Consider the following 27,625-nt stretch of genomic DNA (forward strand, 5'->3'; position numbering starts at 1 on the left):
CTTTCTAAAAGTCCTCCAGGTGGTTCTGATCGGCAAACAGTGAGAACTACTCCAAATGGCCACGGTTTAAAAAAATAAAAAAGAAAGTTACACAATCGGAAATTACATTAAGCGCTGGGGGGGAGGGGGTGACAACACATTATTCTTGTCCGAAGTTTTAGCAAAAGTACTCAGGTAACCCCTGGATTGTATTATAGTGTACATGTTCTATACGGGGTATACTGTCCTAGAGTTGCCTCCTTTTAAAAAGTGCACATGAGTTTCATGGGTCTTTATAAGAATATTGAATAAGCAAAGATAGGCATACCAACCGGGTAATATAAAAATAAGTGTTTATTGTGTATATATGGTAGTTCTTAGGCCCTTTAAACATTCAACATTATTCCATTTAAAATCTGCTTTTAAAAACGGCCACCACCACTCTGATTCTCCTAAAACCACGTCCCTCTCGGCCTTCATATTAGTGATCACATTGGCTGGACATCGGCAGGCCTCCCTTCTATCACAAACTGGCCTGGGCACGCTCCACCTGCTCTAGTGAGTCTCCCCTGCACTGCCGCCAACAGCAGGCTGGCTGCCTTGCTGGCGGTCCAAGTAGATCTCACCCCCAAATGGCCATCTGGCAGGTAAACACAAAGACGAGCTTTTAGAGGCTGTGGGCAGAGCTGCTGGGACGGCTACAGCAGCGAGGAGGCAGGAGGCACCAGCTCCGCCCGCGCTCTGCTCAGGCGGCCACCTGAGGCCCTCGGTTCCCTTCGACGGACCAGGCTCAGGGCAGCTCCACCCGGAGCAGGTCCCCTCAGCCAACAGGTCTCGTTCCACCAAATCTACTCCAAACCGCGGGCACCCGGTCCTTCATACACTTGCTACGTACCTAGTGTTCTAAATTTTTATATACAATTCTTTGTGTATTTCTTGGAAAAAATTACCATCTCTCTGAAGAAATACTAAAGATGTCCGCAATATTAAACTAGATTTCATGTAAAAAACATACCAGAAGTACAGCATAGGGAGTAATAATAATATTGCCATGACTATGTACGGTGCCAGGTGGTACTAGAAATATTAGGGGGGCCACTTCATAAAGTAAATGATTGTCTAAGCATTATGCTGTACACCTGAAACTAATACAAAACATTATTAAATGAAAGCTGTAGGTGAAAAATAAAAAGTTTTAAAAACCATCAGAAAGCAAATGCTTTGAATAAGTCTTTTTTTCTGAAACAAACACCTGAAGGGTACCGTTAGACTATTCCCGACTGGCATCGTTCTGAGTGAGCAGCTGAACGTAAGTTTTAGTGTGAACGTTAAAACAAGGGACTCTTAAATGCATGTGAAATCTGCTTTCTAGCTAGGTACCAACCAGCAAAATACACAAGATTTTTTTTTCCAGTTTAAAATGAGGAATAGTTTTAAAACTCAGAATTACTAATTTAAAACGCTGATTTATCACTTGTCTGTCGTTAGGAAAAACGCCTATTCCGTTTTCCCCATGGTATTCTTCTCTATGTGCAACCTCTAAAAATGAGGACTTCTGCGGCCCTGACCACACGGTTTGCTAGAATGTAAGGAAGAAATTGTCACAGCTAACAGTCCGCGCTGCTGGGGTTCTGAGCAGCCAGGCACACGGGCCTCCGAAGTCTGCACCCTTCACCGCGCGGGGGAAACAGCCACTCCGGACCCATTCCCTACCTGAGCTGAGATTACCACACACGCTGCTACCCAAAGTCCCGCCATCGCCAGTCTGTCTCAGGAGAGTGAAAGGGGTGACGAGAAAACAGCACCCGCAACAGCTGCGGGTTGAGAGATGCAAGTAGAACGTGAGGCGACAAAGCCACTCTGACGGGTGGGCCGCCTGCAGACACGGATGCTGTAGTGCGGGCCACGGCCCAGGAGATGCTGAAGGACACGCAGAGTGGACTTTCCTTAAAAACGGTTTGTGAGTACCTGGCCCTCTGGGGTGCCTGCACAGCGAACAAATCAGTCTCCTGACCGAGGTAGGTCTTACAGGACTCCCACCAGGCAACACACACCTTGGTTACCGGGCTCCCGTATGTGCCTGTAAACAAGAAGACTTCTTGTTCAATGTCCCTCGTCCCCACTGGCTTCCTTCATGATTGGGAATTAGTACTGCCTGCCACACTTGTTCACCTGAGATCCTGTTCCACAATTACTACTTCAAAACTTTATGGGATGTATCTTAACATCAAAGAGAATACATAATAAAACAGATAAAAGAAGTTAAATGAACAGAAATACCTGTGTTATTCTGATTGTCAGTAAAAATATGAATGCTTAAGTTGGCACATTTTTGGAGTAAATGTCAGAAATCTGTAGTAAACAGTTGTGAAGAGTGTACATTACAAGATCCTTCACAAAAAGATGGCCTCCACGCTGTGGTGGAGTCAGGGCTCCTCCCGCCTCATGGGCCGCCTGCTGGGTCCCTCCCACCTGCTTCCGGGACGGCCGTGCTCGCTGGGCGGGGCGTGCCGCCCTCCTCGGGGCTGCCTTCGTCCTGAGTCCTGAGTGGGGCCTTTCCCGCTGCAGGATCTTCCGCCACCCCTGGCGCGCCCTGGCCAGAGCCGGGCTCAGGACGCCGGCTGCTCTCGGAGCTGCCCTCTGCCTTCCTCCCGGGGTGCGCTTCCTCCCGGGGTGCACTTCCTTCCGGGGCTCCATCAGTCGCTCTGGCCTAGAAAGCACAGAAGTACATCTTGTTTCAACTGTTTCCGTAACGATGGAAAGGCTGCTAATCATGAACAAGTGTCCGTGCAAGTCTGAATTCTAATGCTGGACTGTAACGACACGAATGGTCAGCCTCCAGGAACCACATGGAGGAGCGGGACACGGAGGACACGGGGTGGTCAGGCCTGGGGACCAGGACTGCGAACTCCTGACCTGGAGAGAGTCTAAGTCATCTGACAAGCATCTGCTGAGAATCTGCTGGGGACACTGCAGGGACAGGCCAGGAAGACCCTGCCCTCACCGGGACTTCCTTTTAGGTTGGGGAGAGAAGCGGCAACAAACCAATTAGCAAAGCATCACCCTGGAAGGGGGCGGATGGGGTGGGACTGCTGGTCTGAAAGGGGCTCGGTGAGTAAAGGCGTGAAGAGATGGTGGCTGTGGGGAACGATTCCGGATGGTGACTACCAGGCTCGGAGGCTCTGAGCTCGAGGACAAGTCAGGAGCACGGGGGGGGGGGGGGGGGGTCAGCAGGAAGGGGTGGGGGGGTGTCAGCAGGAAGGGGTGGGCGTGGGCAGATGGCCCTGGGCCACGGTGGCAACTTTTGGCTTCCACTCCACGTGAGGTGTGATGGGAAGTCACAGGAGGATTCCCGAGATGAGTGACAGACATTAACTCTTAAAGCTGAAAGGAACACCTTTGAGTTTTCCATGCAGATATTTCTGCTTATAAGGCACTGCATAGGAAGGGAATCTATAACTTCCTCAGCTCTACTGTGTTCGTACTATTTTTCAAAGGTTTACACTTACAACTTAAACTTTGCAAATGACAATACAAATTCCTGCCTCAAACAAAAATGGAAATGTCGTCCTAGCTGCTTTGGCTCAGTGGATAGAGCATTGGCCTGCAGACTGAAGGATCCTAGGATCAATTCCGGGTAAAACCCCAGCCCTAGTCGGGCATGTGCAGGAGGCAACCAATCCATGTCTCTCCCCGTCCCTTCCACTCTAAAAATCAATGGAAAAACATCCCTGGGTGAGGATAAACACACACACACAAAAAGGAAATGTCCCTTTAAATGTTCAATAATGGTGGGAAAAAGGCCTCACCATTCTGCAGGTCAAAAGCAGTCACCAGCCAATGATACAGAAGATTGGGAAGGCGAGGTTCCTGATCCCGCCCCCTCTTCCAGCCACGACTCAGCTCCCGCCGGCCCGGCCCTCAGTGAGCCTTCCCTCTCTCCCCGAGGCAGAGGCGTACGGAGCTTGGACTAACCTTGACCAGCGAGGGGGAGATGTGAGTAATGATACCGTCAGTGACAAAACCAACGGTGCAGGCAGGAGTGAAGCGCAGCCTGCAGGCAGCACCGAGGCCCAGAGCAAAGGACAGACAGCAGCCGTGACTTACGCTGGGCGCCGCGGGATGCTCTCGGTCTGCGTCTGGTCTATCAACCGCCCGGAGCACTTCGGGGCTCTTGTGGCCAGTCTGAAATCTCACGTCAACAACTCTCTCTCTCCCAACGTCTCTTCCACTCTCACACCGTCTGTCATACGGGCCGTGCTCAATGAGGCCAATGTGGCCCCTAGAACCAAAGTCTGCATCACCTGCTCCACCACGGGGTCTATAGTCAATTTCCTGCTGCTGGCGCTTGTCACCTGGCTGAAGAGCCAGGGGGGGCTCTCGGGCGGGACCGAAGGGTCGCAGCATAAAGACCGACTGTCCGGCGCCGTAGCAGAAGCTCTAGGAGGAAAAGACATCGCATTTCTGAGTACGTAACGGCTGACGTGCAACACGAGGGGTTTTTCGTTCAGGGTGCTAACAGAATTATGTAATTCAACTTGCGGCATTTGCAGACATAACCATGTTCATTGAACTGTTTGTTCTTTTCATTAGAAGTCTCTTCTTTAATACGGGGCCAGAGTAGCCAATAAAAATTGAGAAATCAACTCAGTATTAAGTAGACTTTTCAAGCAGCTAGAGAGTTTGATTGAATTATAACAATGGCAGTTAGGCTAAAGCCTAGAAACTTCCATGGGAAGGTACTGACTGATAACTGCGCACATGCTGTCTGTGTTCACACCCCTCAAATCAGGTAAATGCTGAAAACTGTTCAGTTGTACATCATGTAAACATTCTCCTGTAGGTTAATTTTTTTTTTTTTTTTTTTTTTGCCAATCCAAATGTGGTTTAGCTACAGCTACAACCCCACAGGCTCTGAGTGGCAGGCTGGGGGACACTCTAGGCAGCAGTTCACCTGGCCCTGGAGCGCGGGGAGGACCCGAGACGCCCCCAGGGGCTCTTCGAAGTCAACACTTCTCCCCACACTCCCTGGGGTGTAAGTGGCGACTTCTGGCTTCAGCGCCTTCCGTGCTGAAGGCACGGTGGGCTGTGTGCTTGTGCAGACCTGCATTTTAAAGTGGCCCCAGCATGTCAGCCCTGCAGGCGTGGCTCAGCTGGTTGGAGCATCATCCCGTGCACCGAAGGGCCTCGGGTTTGATTCTCCAGGCAGGCATGTAGGGAAGGCAACTGATCAATGTTTCTCTCCCCCCACTTTCTCTAAAAAAAACACAATGAAAACATATCTTTGGGCCCCAGCCGGTTTAGCTCAGTGGATAGAGCGTCGGCACTCGGACTGAAGGGTCCTGGGTTCGATTCTGTGAAGGGCACCTTGGTTGCAGGTTCCCCGGCCCTGGTCGGGGGTGTGTGCAGGAGGCAACCAATGGATGTTTCTGTCTCTCCCTCTCCCTTCCACTCTCTCTAAAAATCAATGGAAAAATATCCTCAGGTGAGGATTAACCAAAAACCCCCACAAAATAATAACAATATCCGTGGGTGAGGATTAAAAAAATATTTTTAAATAGTCTAAAATGTCTCAGTATTTTAAATTTTTGTCTTATTTCTTTTTTTTTTTAATACATTTTATTGATTTTTTACAGAGAGGAAGGGAGAGAGATAGAGAGTTAGAAACATCGATGAGAGAGAAACATCGATCAGCCGCCTCCTGCACATCTCCTACTGGGGATGTGCCCGCAACCCAGGTACATGCCCTTGACCGGAATCGAACCTGGGACCTTTCAGTCCACAGGCCGACGCTCCATCCACTGAGCCAAACCGGCCTCGGCTTGTCTTATTTCTTAATATGTTAAATATCAACAAATAAAATCCCCATAAACAAAGGCTCCTTGTGGTTTTCAATTCTGAAGCGTGCAAGGGCCCTGAAAACAAACATCTGTAAACGAGAGGCCGTTCTGAAGACAGAAGCAGGTAAACAAGAGATGATGGTTTTGCACACAATTTCAGTGTCAGAGACTAAACCGTACAACTGATGTCACCTAACTAAACCTGACCCTGACCCACCGAACCCCGTAATCAGACACCAAAACCAAAGCAGGAACAGCCTCAAAGCGAAAGAGCAGCGGGTGAGTCCAGGAGACACTCCACCCCTTCCCAGGCGCCGAGGGCATCCGGTTCGCTTCACGTGACAAGGGCTTTACTGGGTAAAAGCTGGCAGCCAACGGCACAGGAAGCTGAAGACCACGGCGGAGAGAGGAGTCCATTTCTCCCTGATAAACGTCCGCGCCTGAACCGCCCACTGTCAGGGTGCCCACCTCCCGCCCCTTTCTGAGGCTGAGAGCCTGGGCGTGAGCCCTGGCCAGTGGCTCAGTGGTTACAGCAGCGGCCCTCCCTTGGGGGGAAGGGTCTCCAGTTCAATTCCCAGTCAAGAGCATGTACCTCATGGTTGCAGGTCCCATCCCCAGCCCTAGGCAGGGCATGTGCGGGAGGCAACCAATCGATGTATCTCTCTCTCGCTCTCTCTCTCTCCTTCCCTCCCTCCCTCCCCACCTCCTCCCTCCCTTTCACTCTCTAAAAAAAGCAATGGAAAAAATATCCTCGGGTGAGGATTAAAAAAACAAAACAATTGACGTTGTGTGCATTGCTTCACCACGTGCAAAGAACCAACTGAAAGGAAGGTCTTATTTTAAATCACTGCCACGGCAGCTATAATCCCACCTGAGCCCGTGTCCCTGCTGAGAGGCCCACACATGAGAGTATGCACACAGCTGTACCACCCAAAGTCCCCTTTCACACCAGCAAGCGACTTGTTCTGTAACCCGTGACCTGTCAGCAGGCCCTGTACTCACCACGACCGCCAGGGCCATGAGGATGAGCACCGGGATGTGCAGGAGCCCCGGGATCTCCTTCATGAGCGCTTTGAAGAACTCCCCGATTCCCTTTCCGATGTACTTCAACGGCTCCACCACGAAGTTGGTGAACGTCACTGCCATGGCCTAAAAATGGTAAAAGCAACTTCATTTTTCCCCTCAAACAACTGAGGCACATTGAATGAGCCAAAATGCCCTGGGCACTGAGGCTGCAGTTATGTTACATACATTAGAATGTTGTCATATGCTTTTAAAAATGGGAAAAATCACTGTGCAATGGAAGTATATTCTTTCTAGAACAAAGGTTATTAGCAAAAAGACTTAAAAAAAAAAAAAACTAACAATTTTTGCCCTGGCCAGGTAGCTCACCTGGTTAGAGCACCACCCTAGATACACCTAGGTTGGGGTCCGATCCCCAATCAGGACACACACAAGAATCAACCAGTGAATGCATAAATAAGTGCAACAAATTGATGTTTCTCTCGTGCTCCCTCTCTCTCAAATCAATAAATAAAAATTAAATTAAAAACACCTACAATTTTTAATATATGCAAGGGTGTTTGGACTTACTTTGTATATGTCACTGTTAACAAGACATATTCCATACCTTTGTTGGTGGTACCAACAGAACAGGATTGACGAGTAAGAGCTCATAGTACTTTTGGCACGGGTCATCCTTGTAGGTCCAGGAACTTCTAAACCATTCTGTTTGGAGAAAGACAAAACACTGTCATTTAAAAAGAGCTGCATTTCATTCCCAAATAAGACAATATTTTGGTTTCACCCCTGCCACCACCACTAAACAATTTTAAATTGTTTTACAAAACAGACTCCCTGTGATGCCAATTTAAAAATTTTTTCATCGTATGTCCAAAATGTTTATTTTAAAAACCCATTCAAATTCTACAAATCCTATGCAGGTAACAGATGATGTCACAAAGATTTCTAAAAGGTAACGATCTGAAAACGGGCGCTCCGAGTGAGACTGGACTGTATCGCAGTCCCTGTCCAGGCCGGGCGCTGGACTGGTAGTCGTGCCTCCACACAGCGCCTCCCTGTGTTCCTTCTTACAACTACCTGCGAATCTACAATAATGTACTTTAAAAGTCAGTTCTCTCCTCATTTTATAAAATGAAGTAGAACATTAGTTCTCCCAACTCCTCTAAATCAGGTTCACATTACGTACTAGCCTGAGCCAGAAGAGGCATCGGGTTGTCCATGAAGCCACGAAGCAAGGCTGGGTTGGTTTAGTTCCCATAATGTCTTAAGAAACATTAATTTTGGACACCTGATTAAGAATCTGCTGAAATTCTGTTCTGGATTTGTCATCAGGGACTTGCATTTATGTATAAAGTATCTTTGAACATTGAACCATTTCTACTGCTAGATATACATAACTAAAGGTAGTCAACATTACTGAAAATATTTATAAAAATCTGTACGAAAAAAAGTAATTTCCCCTAGTTAAAAAAAAAAAATAGTAAAGCTAAATATAAGATGTCGTAAGTTAATATAAGGAGATTAAGTCTAAATGGATATTCATTTATATAGAGAGATTCACTTCTTTAATAAACTCATGTTGAGGACCTAGAATGAGCGAGACCTTGTGCGACAGGCAGGTGGGCATGGCATCCTCAGGCGAATGGAGGGAGACAGGCCATACCAGTCAGCAAATATACAGTATCTAGTCCTGCCCTGTGACGTCACATGGACACAAAACTCACTGGACGGAAACCTAAGACTTTTTTTTTTTTAAATAGGAATATTTATAAATGCTGCTTATTAGCTTGACTTTATAAATCAAAGTGCTGGCAAGCATTTTTTAATATTTCCTTCATGTTAAGAAAAATGTATATACGTGTTTGTTCAATAACTCAAAAAATCCCCATTTGTCTCCCCCCCCCCCCCCGGCCTTCTTCCCTCCCAATCCAAAAAACAAAATTAGGGAAATATAGTGAAAGTATACAGTACTTTAATATAATTAAAATGCATGATATACAGGGCTGGGCAAAAGTAGGTTTATAGTTGTGAGTACACGAAGCAGTTTTTTCTTGTATTATTATTCATTATTGTATTATTTCCTTGTATTGCAACTGTTTTTTCCCCAGCCTATATATCAAGGACCGGCAGAGAACGGAAGCCTTGAATATAACTGTGAGAATTAAGTTATGTTTTATCCACAAATATAGTCAATGTGTTCTTTTTATAATTTAGCATATTCTAAATAAATAATCCAAGATGCCATTTTGATACAGTAAACTGTGGACAATGTATATAGTTGCATTTTTATATCTCTATGAGAAAAATGACACCCCAAGATACACCATCCGGTTTATATACATTAGGTACAAAAGTTAGAAACCTGGGTCAATTTTAAGTATTTTTACTGCTTCAAGCTATCAATTTTAAGACAATTTAATTTACTTCTCTTTACCATCCATGCTTGAAAATGATCAGCTATTGCCAAAATAAAGGCCCTTTACTGGAGGGTAGTAAAGAGTAAAGAGGGTCAAATATATGGTGATGGAAGATTTGACTTCAGGTGGTAAACATACAATGCAATCTACAGATGATGTATCACAGAATTGTACACTTGAAATCTATAAAATTTTATTAACCAATGTCACCCCAAAAAGTTAAAAAATAAAGTCAAGCCCTAGCTGGTGTGGGTCAGTGGACAGAGCATCAGCCTGCAGACTAAAAGGTTCTGGGTTCAGTTCCAGTCAAGGGCTCATGCCGGGGTCATGGGCTCGATCCCCAGCAGAGGGTGTGCAGGAGGCAGCCAATCAATGATTCTCTCTCATCACTGATGTTTCTAGCTCTCTCTCCCTCTCCCTTCCTCCCTGAAATCAATAAAAATATATTTTAAAAAATACATAAAGTCGTAACAAAGGATCAAAAAATAATTTATAATTAACAAGACTGTCTCTTCTCCTGATTTACCTTTGAAACCTCAGTCTTCCTGCTTGTTCTTCTGATCCTGAAGATTCAGTCCTGGAAACCCTCCTTCTGCTATTTTATCATTTCTTTGTCATTTTTAACATGTTTTCTCATTCCCAAAAATTCTATTCAAAATAAGGCCGCGGGAACCAGCAGCACTTACCCCAGAGGCTGCCAGACCAGTCCATCTTCTCAGCACACACGTTGCTTCGCGGCTCCATCTTGGCGACTTCGGCCTGATGCTGCGCGAAAGCCACCTGACCAACACCCAGGGAAGCGTGAGCGCTGCTAGCAATGGTTACGCCCCACGCCCCAAACGCCGTAGTTCAGACACCAGGTTGTTTAAAAGGTTTAACAGAAAAGATGCACCTCTTGCTTCTAAAGAGCGGCTCTTTAGCTCATGGCAAAGCACAGTGTTAATGCTTCAAGCCCCGATAAAGAACCGAGTACAACTGACTTCTTACGGAATTAAGATGAGGAAGGAGAACCTTGTCACTAATTTTAAAAAATTAGTTCAAATATGGTTCACACCACACCCCAAAATATCGCTATGCATGTTAGATGCTGCTGCTCAGTTCACGGTAAGATGGGGTTTTGCTTTGGGTGGTTTTCAGTGCAAGTGGCCTATAAACGACAACATATCTTTTATAATTTAAAGCCCCAGGGAAACCAGTGAGATGACCGCATTCAACCAACTTCCTTCCTTTAATTTTAAATAATTACAAGTTCTAGTAACTTAGAGCAAAAGGCTTTAAAAAATCACAATGGTCTAATCTGATGAATTCATTAAAAATGTCAGGCTGTTTGACTCCCCTGCTAGACAGATCTGAAACTGTCCTGTAATGATTAGACCACTGTGACAGGAGCAGCAGCGCGTCTTAAATCTCTATATGCAGCATGGCCCCGATTTTTTTTTAGGTTTAGAGTTAGGTTAGGGTTCAGCCTGATTTCAATTTTGAAAGAGTTAAAACTTAGAAAAAAAGATTGCAAAGTAGTGTCTCAAAATACTGGCAGTGACTATCTCTAGGTGATAGATTATAGGGTGATATTTAAGTTAAATTTCTCTGTACTTATCTTCTTTAAATTCTCTACCTTAAACATACTATTTTATATTCAGGAAATAACCTAACTTTTAAAAACTAATATTTTGATATCATTTCTAACAAAGAATAAAACATATCCCAAATCACTAAAATAAGCAGGTTATATACTAACTATACATGGATTATCTCTTCTTTTATCAAGAAATATCATTTAAAAATTTTAAAACTTCCACCTAAATTAATACCTTGTATAAATACATCCAATTCCATCCCAAACTGATGAGGAAACTGATGAGTAAAATACGTCTCAACTGGGTGTACCAACGAACATACGTCCAGAGCTGGGTGGCTACCAGCATCACGATGCAGAGCAGACACAGAAGCACCTCAAACAGAAGGAAGAGACAGCAGAGTCACTGCTGCGCCGTCCTCCCCACCAAACCACAGCATCAACAAAAACTAAAAACTGGACTCAAATGTGCAAAATCGCCCTGGCTGGTTTGCCTCAGTGGATAGTGTCAGCCTGCGAACTGAAGGGTCCTGGGTTCGATTCCTGATCAGGGCACATGCCGGGTTGCAGGCTCCATCCCCAGTGTGGGGCGTACAGGAGGCAGCCGATCAATGACTCTCTCATCACTGATGTTTCTAGCTCTCTCTCCCTCTCCCTTCCTCTCTCTGAAATCAATAAAAATATATTTTTTTAAATATGCAAAATTATTTGTACCATTTTGCTGGAAGTTCATCAACACAGCATGAGTGACTTAGTCCAGGTTCTTAACACAGTTATGGTGGAGTTTGAACAGTGGTTTTTTAAAACCTGTTAACCGTGCCCCCTCACCCAGCCTACCACAAACACATCATATGGATCCACGCCAAAGTAATCTTCAAATCGCCACTTCCATCTTTCAAAATCATGAAACTTAAAATTAATTAAAATATCACTTAGTGCATCATCCAGGGCGCCTGGCAGCGAGTCTTCCCCATTGAGAAACTTCTCTATTTCTAACAAGGTCTGTCTCCTCAGGATAATCTCCGCATCGTAGTGCATGTCACCCCTGTTTTCATCAGGCTGAGGTCAATTTGCCAAGAAAAGAAAACAACAGGAAAGAGAATTTTATTATATTACCTAGTGAAACGTTTCAAGACAAAAGCCAATTTGGAACCAAATATATAGTTAGTTCACAGTACTTCACACAGAGCGTAAGGATAACAACGCCCACCCGTCTGCCTCACGGGCCACATGAAAACCAAAGATAAAACATGTGAAAAACATTTCAGAAAGTGTAAAACTACGCAAACAATGTACATTTTACTAAAATGCAGTCGTGTCTTGCTACCTGCAGTAGTTATATTCTGTAAAGTCACCTCACACACGAATGAGCCCGTACTGAGCCATGGTCCTCAGGGACATGCAGGGCTCGGTTCCTGCGCACAGTCTGTGCACAACAGCCCAGCCTCTAAGAGCAGCGCTGGCACATACACAGCCGGGGAACGACTTAAACGCACTTCCTCTCCTCCACAGGCAACGCTCTTCGTCATCTGAGCGCAGGTGTGGAGGTGGGAGAAAACCAGTCAAGGCCGGGCGGAACTTCCTTAACCCAGTCAGGAGTTTAAGTTTCCAACTGTTTGGTCAAGTTCAAATAGCAAATTTAAAACAACACCCACCCCCAACTGCATTAAATGGTTGGGCAGAGGACTGAGGAAGTAAATCCACATGAACGAGAAGGGAGAGAGGCGCGGCCTGCACTGCCTTCCACCAAACCTCTGCACGAACAGGTTCTGGCCCCAGGCTCAGCCCGGAATTCTGTTACAGCACAACGGTGCTCCCTCGCTGCTTTATATCATTGGAAACTAATAAATAATGAAGATACCCACTACCTTGATTAGTATCACACCACCAATACTCACAAGTCCAAGCTTCCTGGCTTCAATTAAAATCTTATTTAAGTATCTCCTAAAAACAGGATTATTTTGACTTTCACAGTCTTTCCTCTTTTTCTTTTCACATTCATCAACCTGTAATCATACACCAAAAAATCAACAGTTAGCATCAAGTTTAATGTAAGGGTCAAGTTTTTAACTAGTGGCCCCATCAAAACCAAGGTAAAGCGCTGTTTGGTTTTTCATGTTTTATTGATTTTCAGAGAGAGAGGCAGGGAGAGAAACATCAATGTGAGACTCCAACACTGAGCAGCTGCCTCCTGCCTGACCCCTTTGGGGATCAAGCCTGCAGCCTGGGCATGTGCCCTGCCTGGGAATGCAACTGGCAACCTTTCAGTGCACAGGGCGACACCCAACCATTGAGCCACACCAGCCGGGGCAGCTGCCGCCTATTGTTGTTAAGCTTGCGTTACCAGGTAGAGCTTGCCTGCTGCCTGTGGCTCTCTCTTTGCAAAGGTCAGGCAGACTACAAATGAGGAACACGCGCCCAGCACTTAGCTGTGACCAGCAGTTTTTCTGACTTTCAGCTACTTTAAAGCTGAAGATCATAAAGCGAGGGGGCAGTGATGTGGACAAGCAGAACATCTGGACCAACGTGTCTCTCTGTAATGGCAGACAGAGAGGGGAGAAAGAGAAGAAGTGGGGGGAGGGAGGATGATAAAGAAACACAGAGAAACAGGATGAAGCCAGAAGGAGGAGACACAGCAAAGAATTTCCTGAATGGGCCTCTTACTTTGGCCTTTTATTAACTTCTCCTGTCAACGACTGACCACCCCCTCTGCACGGACGCCGCGGAGGACAGGAACCATGGCTTCGTCACTGTGTCCTCCACGTGGCAGCGCAGCACGCACACCTTCACCAGGACAGACGTCCGCTGAACTTGGCTCTACAGACACTCGGTGGTCAAGTCACCAGTGAGGGCAAGGCATGTCTTACACACGTAAACGTGTTTTTAAAACTGAGTGTGGACCCTGAGCACGGAAAGGGGCCTCAGATGGTGCACAAGGTAGCAGTGAGCACAAACTCAGGACAGGACACTTGAGAGAGAAGTCACGTGGCCGCTTCCACTGCCTCCAGGCAAGGTTCATAAACCTTTACAACAAGCATGCAAACTCGGGCCTTGGGTTTGACATGCTTGCTTTAAATTTTTTAAAATGTTTCTTTAAGAGAAACAATGTTGTTGTTTTTTTAAAACAAGGAGTAAAGACTCCATTTTACCCATCCCGTTTTTTACAATGTTTAAAACACAGTAAAATGTATATAAAAAGGCAGGTCGGCGTTTGGAGGCAAACTTTATCCACATTTCTCTGCTAGCATTCGGCTCAGAAGGTCACGTCTGCTAAGAACCCCAAGCAGGTGCTTAGCGTCTCAGCGAACAAGTGCTCCCCTCAGCCTGGAAACCCGCCCCCCTCCCTCTAGCTCTTCCCACACCTGCCCCCCCCCCCACCCTCAGCTACAACACTCGCCTCTTCTCTTCACCGGTCGCTTCGCTGTCCCTGCCTCAGTCTGAGCTGTCAGCACCACCGGCCCTCAGACACCCCCTCTCCACCCAGGCCCCTCCACTGCCAGCTAGTCGGCCTCACACCAACAGAGTGGTTCCCACAGCACCACCTACGTCAAACCCCTGAACAACCTTGACTCCTCTCCCTTCCCATGAAGGCTCCCCCAGCCGCACAAACAGGAGTGAAGAATGAAGCATCCTTATATCTGTAAGAGGAGCGCCACGCTTCTAAGCTGGGAACATGCCCATTTCCCCATTGGCTACATTTGTCATGCGGCTCCTACACTCTAGCACTGTGACAGGTGACAGAGAACCAAGACTGAATAAAACACATTCTTTGTCCCAAGAAATTTTCAGTCTGGTAAGGAAATGATTATAATATAATGAGATAAATGTCATTACAGGAAAATAAAAGCACTATTTAACAACAAGACCAGAGTAACTGCTTAAAAAACCAAGGCTAGAGTAAGCAAAGAAAAAACAATACACAGCTGATCCTTGAATAACATGGGTTTGAACTGCTCAGGGCTTAATCAGATTTTTTTTCAATAAATGCATTCTGTACTCTAAATGTATTTTCTCCAGCTGACTGTATGTAAGGGTATAGTATAATGTAACACACAAAGTATGTGTTCATCGACTGTTATGTGATCAGGAAAGCCTCTGATCAACAGTAGGCTCTTAATAGTTATGTTTTGGGGGTGTCAAAAGTTATACAAGGATTTTCAACTGTGTAGGGGAGGTTAGTGCCCCACCCTCCACTGTTCAGGCGTCAACTGTATATATAAATTGCACAGTACATAGAAACAAAAATAATGCCAGCAAGCACAGAAAACAGAGAGAAATCTGACATACTATAAAATTCATAAATGGAAAAAAAAATCTAACCTTATGAATTACAGAATCAAGTTTGCTGTAACATCCCGACAATTCATCAGCGTATGATGAGTCAGCACTGACCTCCTTTCTCACCTAAAGCAGAGCAGAGAAAGATTTATTTCTTCATAGTTCACTTGTAAAAAAGTCTGTAAGTAGAGATTAAAATTTTAACTTCTCCATATTATAACTTTTCTTGTTATATTTTTCAACTGTATTGAACCACCAAAAAATTAAGAGTCTCAAACTTATATATCAGCTAAGAATTAAAATCAAATTAGTTTGCTACCTGATGGGCTTTACATTCAAATTCAAAACAGAAATACGCAGGTGGGGTGAGGTGATCTTAGACTACGTGTCATGAAGTACCTTGTGTGACTGCCAATCATGGATACACGACCCTCACAGTCCTGAGTAAACCCAACAACTGCAGACTACTTCCACCCAAGGGCCGATAAGTCTGACACACACACCTGCGATTTCCTCATTGTTCCGGAAGCAGCATCATAGTTGAGCATGTCCGTGGGGTCAATCCAGTCATCATCATGAGCAAAGCCAGCGATCAGCCACAGACATTCGCAAAGGAGCAGCGAACACAGCATCCTGCAGGAAGGCTAAACACACGTTTTAATAAATGTGATGAAATATAGTTATTTTTAGAAGAAGTTATAACTATCTACTTCCTTCTAGTGCTAAGATAATGCTTTCTTTCTGAACTGATATATAACAGTAAAATGATGTCCTATAATAAAAGGCTAATATGCAAATTGTCCCCTCGACTAGGAGTTCGACCAACTGCTCACAGCCCCTCCCCACCCCCAAGCAGCCCCCTCCCCGGCCTCAATCGATCTGGGCAGGCTGGCCGGACCCCACCCGTGCAAGATTTTGTGCACCAGGCTTCTAGTTCACAAATAAACACACACACACACACACACACACACATTTTCAGAGACAAAAATAGGGATTTTCCATATGATTCTGCAATTCCATTCCTAGGTATGTACCCAGAAGAAATGAAAATATATGTCCACACAAAAACTTGTAAGCAAATATTTACAGCCACATTGGTCACAATAGCCACAAAGTAGAAACAACCAAATGTCCATGGACCGATGAATGGATAAATACAATGTGGCTCTCTCAGACTCTCCGAGAGGCCCAGGGTCCAGGCTGCCGAGGCAGTTTATCTAGACAAGGAATATCATTAGGCCATAAAAAGAAATAATTTTTAAAGGAATAAAGTATTGATACATGCTGCAATATGGATGAACATGTGAAAGAAGCCAGTCACCATAAACCATATATTATATGATTCCATTTACACGGAATCTCCAGAATAGGAAAATCTACAGACACAGAAAGAGACTGGTACTTCGGGCTGGGATATAGTAAGGGGCAAAAAGATGGTAGTTAGTGGTATATGGTTTCTTTTTGAGGGCACAGGCCAGGCCAAGGAACCTGACCATTGCACGATCGAGGCCAGGGAAGGAAGCAAGAGGTTGGCCAGCCGGGGAGGGACTGCGGGAGGCTCCAGGGTGTGTCCGGCCCATCTCACTCAGTCCCAACTGGCTGGACCCCAGCAGCAATCTAACCTACCGGTCAGAGCGTCTAACCTGCCTCCTGGTGGTCAGTGCACGTCATAGCAAGCGGTTGAGCAGCCTTAGCATATTACACTTTGATTGGTTGAACGGCCAACCAGACACCTAGCATATTAGGCTTTTATTATATAGGATTATTGACGATGTTCCCTATGCTGCACTACCTCTTGCTGAATGGCCCCAAACTCAGCACACGCGGCAACCAGTCTCAAATTGCATTTTAACTCCATAAGGTGTCCCCAAGCCTGGCATAAGCTGCAGCGAGGTTGGCCTGAAACGTAACTTCAACTAAGTGGCCACAAGCATGGCAGAAGTGGCAGATGGCCTCAGCAAACACTGTGGTGCCAACGAAGGGTCCCAAGGCTGAGTCTGCAGCACAGCCTCCCACAAGCACCCTCACGCCTAGCACACGTGGCAGCCAAGCACAGGCCACACTGTAGCTCCCATGAGGCAGCCCCCAGCCAGGCACAAATGGTGGCTGACCTTGGCCTGCACCAGAGTCCCTCCCAAGAGCCTCCAGAACCCACACCCAGTGGCTCGCTTCAGACCACAACAGAGCAGCATCCAACCAGCTCTACAAACGACGCACCCAATGAGCGAACTCAGCTGAAATAATGACTACAGTGAAAAAAGAGATAAAGATATAAACAAATGGAAGAATATACCGTGTTCATGGGTTGGTAGAATCACCACCATTAAAATGTCCATACTACCCAAAGCAATCTATAGATTCAATGCAATCCCCATAAAAATACCAACGGCATATTTCACAGACCTAGAACAAACTCTCCAAAAATTCATATGGAATTAAAAGACCCCGAATAGCTGCAGCAATCCTGAGAAAGAAGAACAAAGTAGGAGGGATCTCAATACCAGATATCAAGCTATATTACAAAGCTACTGTCCTCAAAACTGCTTGGTACTGGCACAAAGACCAATGGAACTGAACAGAGAACCCAGAAATCGACCCAAGCCATTACGCTCAATTAATATTTGACAAAGGAGGCAAGAGCATACAATGAAGTCAAGACAGTCTCTTCAATAATGGTGTTGGGAAAATTGGACAGATACATGCAAAAAAATGAAACTTGTCCACCAACTTACACCATACACAAAAATAAACTCAAAATGGATGAAGGACTTAAACGTAAGACGGGAAACCATAAAAATACTAAAGGAAACCACAGGCAGCAAAATATCAGACGTATGTTGTAGCAATATCTTTACCGATACAGCTCCTATGGCAATGGAAATTTAAGGAGAAAATAAACAAATTGGACTACATCAAAATAAAAAGCTTCTGCACAGCAAAAACAAACAAGAAAACCCAACATTACCTCTGATAAGGGTTTAATCTCCAAAATTTACAGGGAACTCATACAACTTAACAAAAGAAGATAAACAATCCAATCAAAAAATGGGCAAAGGACATAAACAGACAGCTTTCGAAAGAGGACCTACAGAAGGCCAAGAGACATATGAAAACATGCTCGAAGTCACTAATCATCTCAGAGATGCAAATCAAAATGACAATGAGGTACCACCTCACAACTGTCAGAATGGCTACCATCAACAAATCAATAAACAGACAAGTGCTGGCAGGGATGTGGAGAAAAAGAAACACTCATGCACTGCTGGTGGGAATGCAAACTGGTGCAGCCACTATGGAAGACAGTATGGAGTTTCCTCAAAAAATTAAAAATGGAACTCCCATTTGACCCAGTAATCCCACTTCTAGAAATATATTCCAAGAAACCATAAATACCTATTAGAAAGGATATATGCACACTTATGTTCATAGCAGCACAATTCACCATAGCTAAAATTTGGAAACAGCCTAAGTGCCAATCAGCAGATGAGTGGATCAGAAAACTGTGGTACATCTACACAATGGAATACTACGCTGCTGTAAAAAAGAGGGAACTCTTACCATTTGCAACAGCATGGATGGACCTGGACAGCATTATTCTAAGTGAAATAAGCCAGTGAGAGAAAGAAAAATATCACATGATCTCACTCATTTGTGGGATAGAGTGAAGAACATAAACCGATGAACAAAAATAGATCCAGAGACAGAGAAGCATCAAACTGACTCAGAGGGAAGGCAGGGGAGGGAGGAGGGTAAAAACCTTGGAGGGAAGGCAGGGGAGAGAGGAGGGTATGAGATCAACCAACAGACTTGTATGCATGTATCTAAGCATTACCAATGGACACAGACACTAGGGGGGTGAGGGCATGTGCTTGGGGGGGGGGGGGTAGTGGCCAGGGAGAGGTCAATGGAGGATAAAAATAATATTGTAATAGCTATGTATGGGCCGGGGGGGGGGTACTTGAAATATCAGGGGGACCACTCCGTAGGGCAAGCATGTCAACTCAAAGGACAACACGGGCCAAGTAAACGAGGCATGCGGCCCATGGGCCACAAGTTTGACGTGCTTGCTGTAGGGCATATGACTGTCTAACCACTATGTTGTGCACCTGAAACTAATACTGAATAATTTTGACTATGAACTGTAATTGAAGAAAAAAAAGATGGAAAATTGTATGTTATATCTTTTTCATCACAACAACAGTAATAAAAAAGAAATAATGACTGAAAACTTCCCTAACCTGGCAAAGGAAATAGACATACAAGTCCAGAAAGCAGAGTTCCAAACAATATGAATCTAAACAGGCCCAGAGCAAGACATGTCATAATTAAAATGCCAAAGGTTAAAGACAAAGAGAATGTTAAAAGGAACAAGAATAAGCAGGTAGTTACATTCAAGGTAGCTCCCATTAGACCAGTGGTTCTCAACCTTCCTAATGCTGCAACCTTTTAATACAGTTCATGTTGTGGTGACCCCCAATTTCATTGTTACAAATTGAACATAATTAAAGCATAGTGATTAATCACAAAAACTATGTAATTATATATGTGTTTTCCGATGGTCTTAGGCGACCCTGTGAAAGGGCCGTTCGACCCCCAAAGGGGTCGCGACCCACAGGTTGAGAACCACTGCATTAGACTGTCGGTTGATTATTCAACGGGAAATTTGCAGGTCAGAAGGGAGTGGCATGAAATAGTCAAAGTGAAAGGCAAAGCTCTACACCCAAGATTACTCAGTAAGGCTATCAATTAGAATCGAAGGAGATATAAAGAGTTTCCCAGCCCTTGCTGGTTTGGCTCAGTGGATAGAGTGCCAGCCTGTGGACTGAAGGGTTCCCAAGATCAATTCTGGTCAAGGGCACATGCCCAGGTTGTGGGCGCGATCCCCAGTTGGGGTGTGCTGGAGGCAGCCGATCAATGATTCTCTCTCATCATTAATGTTTCTATCTCTCCCTCTCCCTTCCTCTCTGAAATCAATATATTTAAAAAAAAGTTTCCCAGACAAGAAAAATCTAAACCAGTACAATAAATGTTTAAAGGGACTCCCTTAAGTAGAAAATATCAAAATATGAATGAGAGAGTATAGGAAAGAAACATTTAGTAAAAGCAGTGGATCAAACAACTATAAAGCTAGTACAAACACTAAACGAAAAGGTAGGAAGATAATGTATAAATACAACAATAAATTACAGGATACATACAAACACACAAAGTAACAAATGACAAAAACATAAACGTGGAAAGAGTAAATATTGTAGGGATTTTAGAATGTGTTTGAACTTAAGCGACCGTCAACTTAAAAAACTGCTTGTACACAGGCCTGGCTGGGCAGCTCAGTTGATTAGAGCATGGTCCTCATGCACCAGGGCTGTGAGCTCAATCCCCGGTCAGGGCACATACAACAATCAACCAATAAATGCATCAATAAGTGGAACAACAAACTGATGTTTCTCTTTCTCTCTCTCTCAAATCAATAAATTTTTAAGCCAAAACCGGTTTGGCTCAGTGGACAGAGCGTCGGCCTGCGGACTGAAAGGTCCCAGGTTCGATTCCGGTCAAGGGCATGTACCTGGGTTGCGGGCACATCCCCAGTAGGAGATGTGCAGGAGGCAGCTGATCGATGTTTCTCTCTCATCGATGTTTCTAACTCTCTATCTCTCTCCCTTCCTCTCTGTAAAAAATCAATAAAAATATATATAAAAAATAAAATAAAATAAATAAATTTTTAAAATTGTTTTAAACAGACTGCTTATAAACATAGCTTGGTATATATAAAGCACATGGTAACCACAAACCAAAATCTACAAAGTATACAACAAATAAAGATAAAGCAAACCAAACATGACACTATACAAAGTCATTAACATACAAGAGAACAAAACAAGAGAATTAAGAGGAAAAAGAGAACCAAAAAACAATTCATAAAATGACAATAACTACATACCTATCAAGAATAATTTTAAATGGATTAAATGCTCCAATCAAAGACATAGGGTGACTGAATGAATAAAAAAAACAAGACCCATACATTTGCTGCCTACAACAGACCCACTTTAAATCAAAGGACAGATTGAAAGGGATAGAAAAGATATTTCAGCCCAGCTGGTGTGGCTCCGTGGTTGAGTGTGGACCTGTCAACCAGGAGGCAGGTCGATTCCCAGGTTTCAGGCTGAATCCCCAGTAGGGGGCATGCAGGAGGCAGCTGATCAATGATTCTCATCATTGATGTTTCTATCTCTCCCCTTCCCTTCCTCTGATTAATAAAAACATATTAAAAAGAAAAGATATTTTATGCAAATAGAAACCAAACCAAACCTGAGTAGCAATACTTATATCAGACAAACTAGATACACCAAGAGCTATCACAAGAGATGAAGAAGGGTATTTCATAATGATTGTAAAAAATGAAGCCAACAAGAGGATAAAACTCTTATAAACATCTATACACCCAACACAGGAGCATCTAAATATATACAGTAAATATTGACAGATATAAAGGGAGAGATCAACAGTAATACAGTAATAGAAGGGGACTTTAACAACCTATTGCCATCAATGCATAGGTCACCCAGAAAAAAACCGACAAGGAAACATATACATTCTTGCCAAATGCACATACAAAATTTTGCAGGATAGACCATGTCAGGCCACAAAACAAACTTCAATAAATTGACAAAGGTTTTCAAGAAATTGAAAAAGAACAGCTGACAGAGTTCACATCATTATATGGACCAAGAGGAAGGTAAAATAGCCAGGTAGGAAAGCAGGAGTGTCAGTGTGGAACGAGGTTGGCGATTTGGAAAAACAGCACCATAGCAGGCATCACATTAGGGGAGGTGACTCAGAAGGTTGGCAAGCCCCTGAGTTTTGACCACAACCCCCACAAAATCATGCTATTGACAACCACGTTCCTTTCTCAATAATGAGCAGATGGAGAGCTTTATCCAGAGCTAGGATGAGCAAAGCAGAAAGGATGAAAGACCAGGAGGTGAGGCCCATTAGTGGAGTCAGCTGCAAATCCCCATGGTCAGTGATTTCAGGCTGGAACTCCTTGAGAAATCTTACCATTGATTTCACACCGACTCCAAACAAAGCTGCATCTACACCTGCTGGGTACCGTGTCGAAAAACAGATTCTGATCGAGTCCGCGGTGGCCTGAGATCCTGCATTCCCAAAAGCTCCCAGTGATGGCAGAGATGCTTGCCCACAGACCACGCTCTGAGACGTGTTAAGGGCAAGTAACTAACCATCATGCGTTGGTTTAGCTGAATGGTGGCACCGGTGATCCTACTAATTGTTAATAAGAGTCTCTCTACCCCCGTTCCTATTTTTTTATCATTTCCCACCCCCATTATAATATATATATATATATATATATATATATATATATATATATATATTAGAGCTAGTCTTTGATGGGCCAAACACAGCTACTTCAATCCTCACAAAAACTCTTGGAGGTAATACTGTTATCTTCATTTTAAAGATTAGGAACACAAGGTGCCCAAGGCCACTCAGCTACTAGATGACAGAACCCAGGCTGGCTCTCCCTAAACTGCTCCCCCAGGGGCAAGATGCTAGTGGCCTTGAGGGGCTATCCAGAGAGGGTGGAGAGGAGACACTGCTGGATCCACACGTCTACACAGCTGGAATTTTCCGAGAGTGGCTTGGGACCTGAGCTACTAGACTGACATCACCAAGGAGATTGACAGCCACTCGGTGGAAATAGATACAACTCAACAAAAGGAAAACAATCAATCCAATTAAAAATGGGCAAAGGACCTGAATAGACACTTCTCCAAAGAGGACATACAGATGGCCAAGAGACATGAAAAAATGCCCGATGTCACTAATCATCAGAGAGATGCAAATTAAAACTACAATGAGGTATCACCTCACACCTGCCAGAATGGCTACCATCAACAAATCAACGAACAAGTGCAGGCAAGGTTGTGGAGAAAACGGAACCTAGTGCACGGCTGGTGGGAATGCAGACTGGGGCAGCCACTATGGAAAACAGTATGGAGCTTCCTCAAAATATTAAAACTGGAACTGCCACATGACCCAGTGATCCCACTTCTAGGAATATATCCTAAGAATCCAGAAACACCAACAATCAGAAAGAATGTCTGCACCCCTATGTTCATAGCAGCATTGTTTACAATAGCTAAGATCTGGAAACAGCCCAAGTGCCCATCAGCGTATGAGTGAATAAAAAAGCTGTGGGCCCAAGCTGGTTTGGCTCAATGGATAGAGCGTCAGCCTGTGGTCTGAAGGGTCCCAGGTTCGATTCCGTTCAGGGGCACATGGCTGGGTTGCAGGTTCAATCCCCAGTAGGATCATTAATGTTTCTATCTCTCTCTCCCTCTCCCTTCCTCTCTGAAATCAATAAAAATATATTTTTTTAAAAAGGTGTGGTACATTTATACCACAGAATAATATGCAGCTGTAAAAAAGAAGGATCTCTTACCCTTTGAGACAGCATAGAGGGGCCTGGAGAGTATGCTAAGTGAAATAAGCCAGTCAGAGAAAGACATACCACATGATCTCACTTATATGTGGAATCTAATGAACTGAAGTATAGTAACCTCCATCTTGGGTAAAAACTGCTGTTTAAAATGTTAACCCTGCTACTCTGGCTTCTGTAAACGTTTGCTTGCTTAAATAATAGGGAAGACTAAGACTGCTCCCATTCCAGAGAGGCCATAAACTATGTCCCAGACAGAGGTGTCAGTGCTGGCGCCAGGCCTTGAGATATGGTCTCACGGCCCTGTCCCAGCACACAGGACTTTTTCTTAGAAGGTCTTTTTCTCAGAAGGTCTTTTTCTCAGAAGGTCTTTTTCTCAGAAGGTCGGGAAGTCTCATTCCAAATTTGGAAGACAAAGAGCTGAAAAAAGTATAAATAAGGAAGACTTCCACCATATTGGGCCCCAGAATTTGAGAAGCGATATTTCCTCTGGGCCCTCTAGCGCTAGTGAAATGAAAAAGACTTCAAATAAAGTTGGCTTATTAAGGCGTCTTCTGCTTTACAATATAACAGAATAAAATAAACTGACGAACTAAATAGAGGCAGAGGCATGGAAGTTTGCACTGTCCAAGATCACAGACAACAGTGCAGGAGGGGGCCGGGAGCCTGGTGGAGGGGGGCAATGGGAGGCATGTGTTATACTCTCCACAATGAAGGTAAGTTTTACAAATTATGCCCAAGTAAAATTTCAATTAAAGAAAAAGTATCAGATCTCGATGAATTTACACGTTTAATGAGAAAGACAAAGCTAATTTGAACAGTCGAGTCAAAGCAGGGCCTCGGCGTTTGGAGCTCAGTGCGCGTGCGCAACTGCAGTTTCCTGGGCCCGACGGGATGGAGGTGCGGAGCCTAGCAGGCGCCCAGGTGAAGGTGATGGTGATGATGATGCAGCGGGCCGGGTCCACACCATCACCACCGTCACACAGAAAACCTGAAAAACACCACCGGCGCATAAACTTGCCTCTAACTTTTCACATTCAAATGAGATTTGGAGTTTTTCAAAATTCACCACCGCCAAACCCGGGCTCTTCGGGAAATGGTATTTATTCAGACGACGCGTCAAGTTTTCAGAGAGAACCCAAAGCAACAACACCCAGCGTCCGTTCGGGTCGGCTTCGCACCCGCTCGCCCCGCGTCCCCAGGCTGCTCTTTGAACCGGGAAACCAACAGCAACCGCGGTAAGACAGCCGCCGGGAGGTGAGGGGCAGGTGGCTCGCCCGTCCCGGGAAACGCGGCGCTGCGAACTCCCCGCAGGCCCGGGCGCGCGCAGCCCCCGCCCCGGCCTCCCCGCGGCCCGCGGGACCCGCCCGGCCCAACCCCGCAGTCCCGGCCGCCAGCCCGCCCGCCGCGCGAGCACAGCGACACTCACGTCTGCGGTCGCCGCGGCCGCTCCCGGAAGACAGGTGACCGCCCGGACGGCCGGAGAAGGTGTTCAGCGCCTGCGCGAACCGCCCAGCGCTGCCTTATGTGGATGGTCCTCCTCGACCCGCTCGGCCGGCAGCTGTGCGTCCTTCCCGGGCGCGCCGCTGATTGGCCCGCCGAGGGGGCGGGGCCTGCCCCTGTGGGCGGGTTTTCCGCCAGGGGCTTTGGGGGATTTTCACCTGCTGAACGCTCTGCAAATGACAACCTACGAAGCCAAACATATAAAACGGATGAGAAGGGTATTTTTTAATCTTGATTTATTTTATAACTTCTAATAGTGTAACACTTGCCACAAAACCCGGAAATCTATTTTAAGCATTATATTTTAAATGGACTATGATGAATGAAAAGGATTGTTTTGTTTTTGTCTTTAACTGCTAGCCTTGTAATCTCAGGAAACTCTCCAAAGAAAAAAGGATATGCTTTACACACTAGGAGTTAGTGAGAGATGTGCACAAGTTATTGGCAGCAAATTTTAAAGTGTCTTACATTTTGGTATATAATGTAGTACTTGACCGTGCGTGTTGCTTATTATATTTAAAATTAAAATACACCAAAAAAAATACACCTGACATAAAATTTACCATCTTAATCACTTTTTCAGTGTATAGTTCATTGTCATTAAATAATTCACATTGGCCCTAACCGGTTTGGCTCAGTGGATAGGGCGTCGGCCTGCGGACTCAAGGGTCCCAGGTTCGATTCCGGTCAAGGGCATGTACCTTGGTTTCCGGCACATCCCCACTAGGGAGTGTGCAGGAGGCAGCTGATCGTGTTTCTCTCTCATCGATGTTTCTAACTCTCTATCCCTCTCCCTTCCTCTCTGTAAAATATCAATAAAATATATTTTAAAAAAATAATTCACATTGTTGTGCAACCATCCCATCTCCTTCACTTTTTCATCCTGCAAAACTGAAATTCTGGACCCATTATACATCTCATCACTTCCCCCTGGCAACCACCATTCCACTTTGTATCTCTATGAATTTGACTACTGTAGGAACCTCATGTAAGTGGAAGCAATAGTGTCCTTTTGTGGCTGGCTTATTTCACGTAGCATAATATTCTCAAGGATCATCCAGGTTGTAACGTGTCAAAATCTTCCGTTTTTACGCCTGAATATTCCATTGTGTTGTATACCAAAGTTTATTTATCCATTTATCTGTTGATGTACTCTTGGGTTGCCTGCACCTTTTGGCTATTTTGAGTAGTGCTGCTATGGACATTGAGTGTACAAATATCTCTTCAAGCCCCTGCTTGCAATTCTTTTTGGTATATACCCAGAAGTGGGAATGCTAGATCATATGTAGTTCTATTTTTTTAAATGTATTTTATTGATTTTTTACAGAGAGGAAGGGAGAGGGATAGAGAGTTAGAAACATCGATGAGAGAGAAACATCGATCAGCTACCTCCTGCATACTCCCTCCAAGGGATGTGCCTGCAACCAAGGCACATGCCCTTGACTGGAATCGAACCTGGGACCCTTCAGTCCGCAGGCCGACGCTCCATCCACTGAGCCAAACCGGTTACGGCTGTAGTTCTATTTTTAATATTTTGAGGAACCACCATACTGTCTTCCACAGTGGCTGCAGCATTTCACATTCTCACCAATAGTGCACAAGAGTTCCAACTGCCCCACATCCTTGCCAACACTTCTTATAGTGGCCATCCTAATGGATGGGAGATGGTGTCTCATGATTTCATTTGCATTTCCCTAACGATTAGTGGTGTTGAGCATCCTTTCATGAGCTTATTACTAGCCATTTGTTTGTCTTCTTTAGAGAAATGTCTATTCAAGTCCTTTGTCCATTTTTTAAAGAACATTCTTTTCTTTTTTAAGTGTTCTTATTAATTTGAGAGGGGAAGAAAAATAAATTTAAAAAAGACAGAGAGGGGAAGGAGAGGGATAGAGAGATAGAAACATCTCTGAGAGAAAATAATCGATCGGATCCATCGTCTCTTGCACCCTCCCCCTCCACACTACAGGCGATGGAGCCTGCAACCCAAGCATGTGCCCTGACCGAGAATGGAACTGGGGACCTCTTGGTTCATGGGTCAATGCTCAACCCCTGAGCCACACCAGCTGGGCCCTTTGCCCATTTTTAATCAGGTTGTTTGGGGAAAGGGGATTGTTATTGAGGTATAGGAATTCTTTATCCTGAATATTAACCCTTTATCAGATATATGATTTGCAAATATTCTCTCCAATTTCATGCGTTGCCTTTTCACTGTTGATTGTAGCCTTTAGCTCATTACAATTAAAAATAGTTAAACATTTAAAACATAAAATTTGAATCAGACCTCTGAAGCTTTTACCAAGGAGTTAATTTCTGCACTCCTCACTAAGAAGGGTCCAGAGAATGTAGATACTTCAGTTCCCTTATCTTCTCTTTCACATGAACCAAGTCTATTCGCCTCCATGCAGGAGACAGTGTGGAGGCACGGGAAGGACATTATGTAACCAAATGTTATTGCAGTAAGGCAACTTCCAGTGCTCATTATCTACTACACTGAAAAATGGGTTCCATATCCCACATATGGAAGGATCTTAAAGCCTAATCCTTG

General features: G+C 44.7%; 1 protein-coding gene across 1 annotated transcript; it reads right to left on the reverse strand.

The window, feature by feature from the left end:
* Window positions 1–315: 315 nt before the first annotated feature.
* CLCC1 (chloride channel CLIC like 1) lies at window positions 316–25,264 on the reverse strand. The gene is made up of 11 exons (XM_081112026.1): window positions 25,007–25,264; window positions 15,617–15,757; window positions 15,156–15,239; window positions 12,734–12,841; window positions 11,673–11,894; window positions 11,071–11,211; window positions 9,946–10,039; window positions 7,450–7,547; window positions 6,822–6,968; window positions 4,087–4,419; window positions 316–2,689 (listed from the first exon to the last, which is right to left on the reverse strand). Exons 2-11 carry the CDS (start codon window positions 15,743–15,745, stop codon window positions 2,423–2,425), a joined length of 1,623 nt encoding a protein of 540 aa, XP_080968152.1. The 5' UTR covers window positions 15,746–15,757; window positions 25,007–25,264; the 3' UTR covers window positions 316–2,422.
* Window positions 25,265–27,625: the final 2,361 nt, after the last annotated feature.

The sequence above is a fragment of the Myotis nattereri genome (genome assembly GCF_964212035.1).
Source record: "Myotis nattereri genome assembly, chromosome: 18".
Lineage (NCBI taxonomy): Eukaryota > Metazoa > Chordata > Mammalia > Chiroptera > Vespertilionidae > Myotis > Myotis nattereri.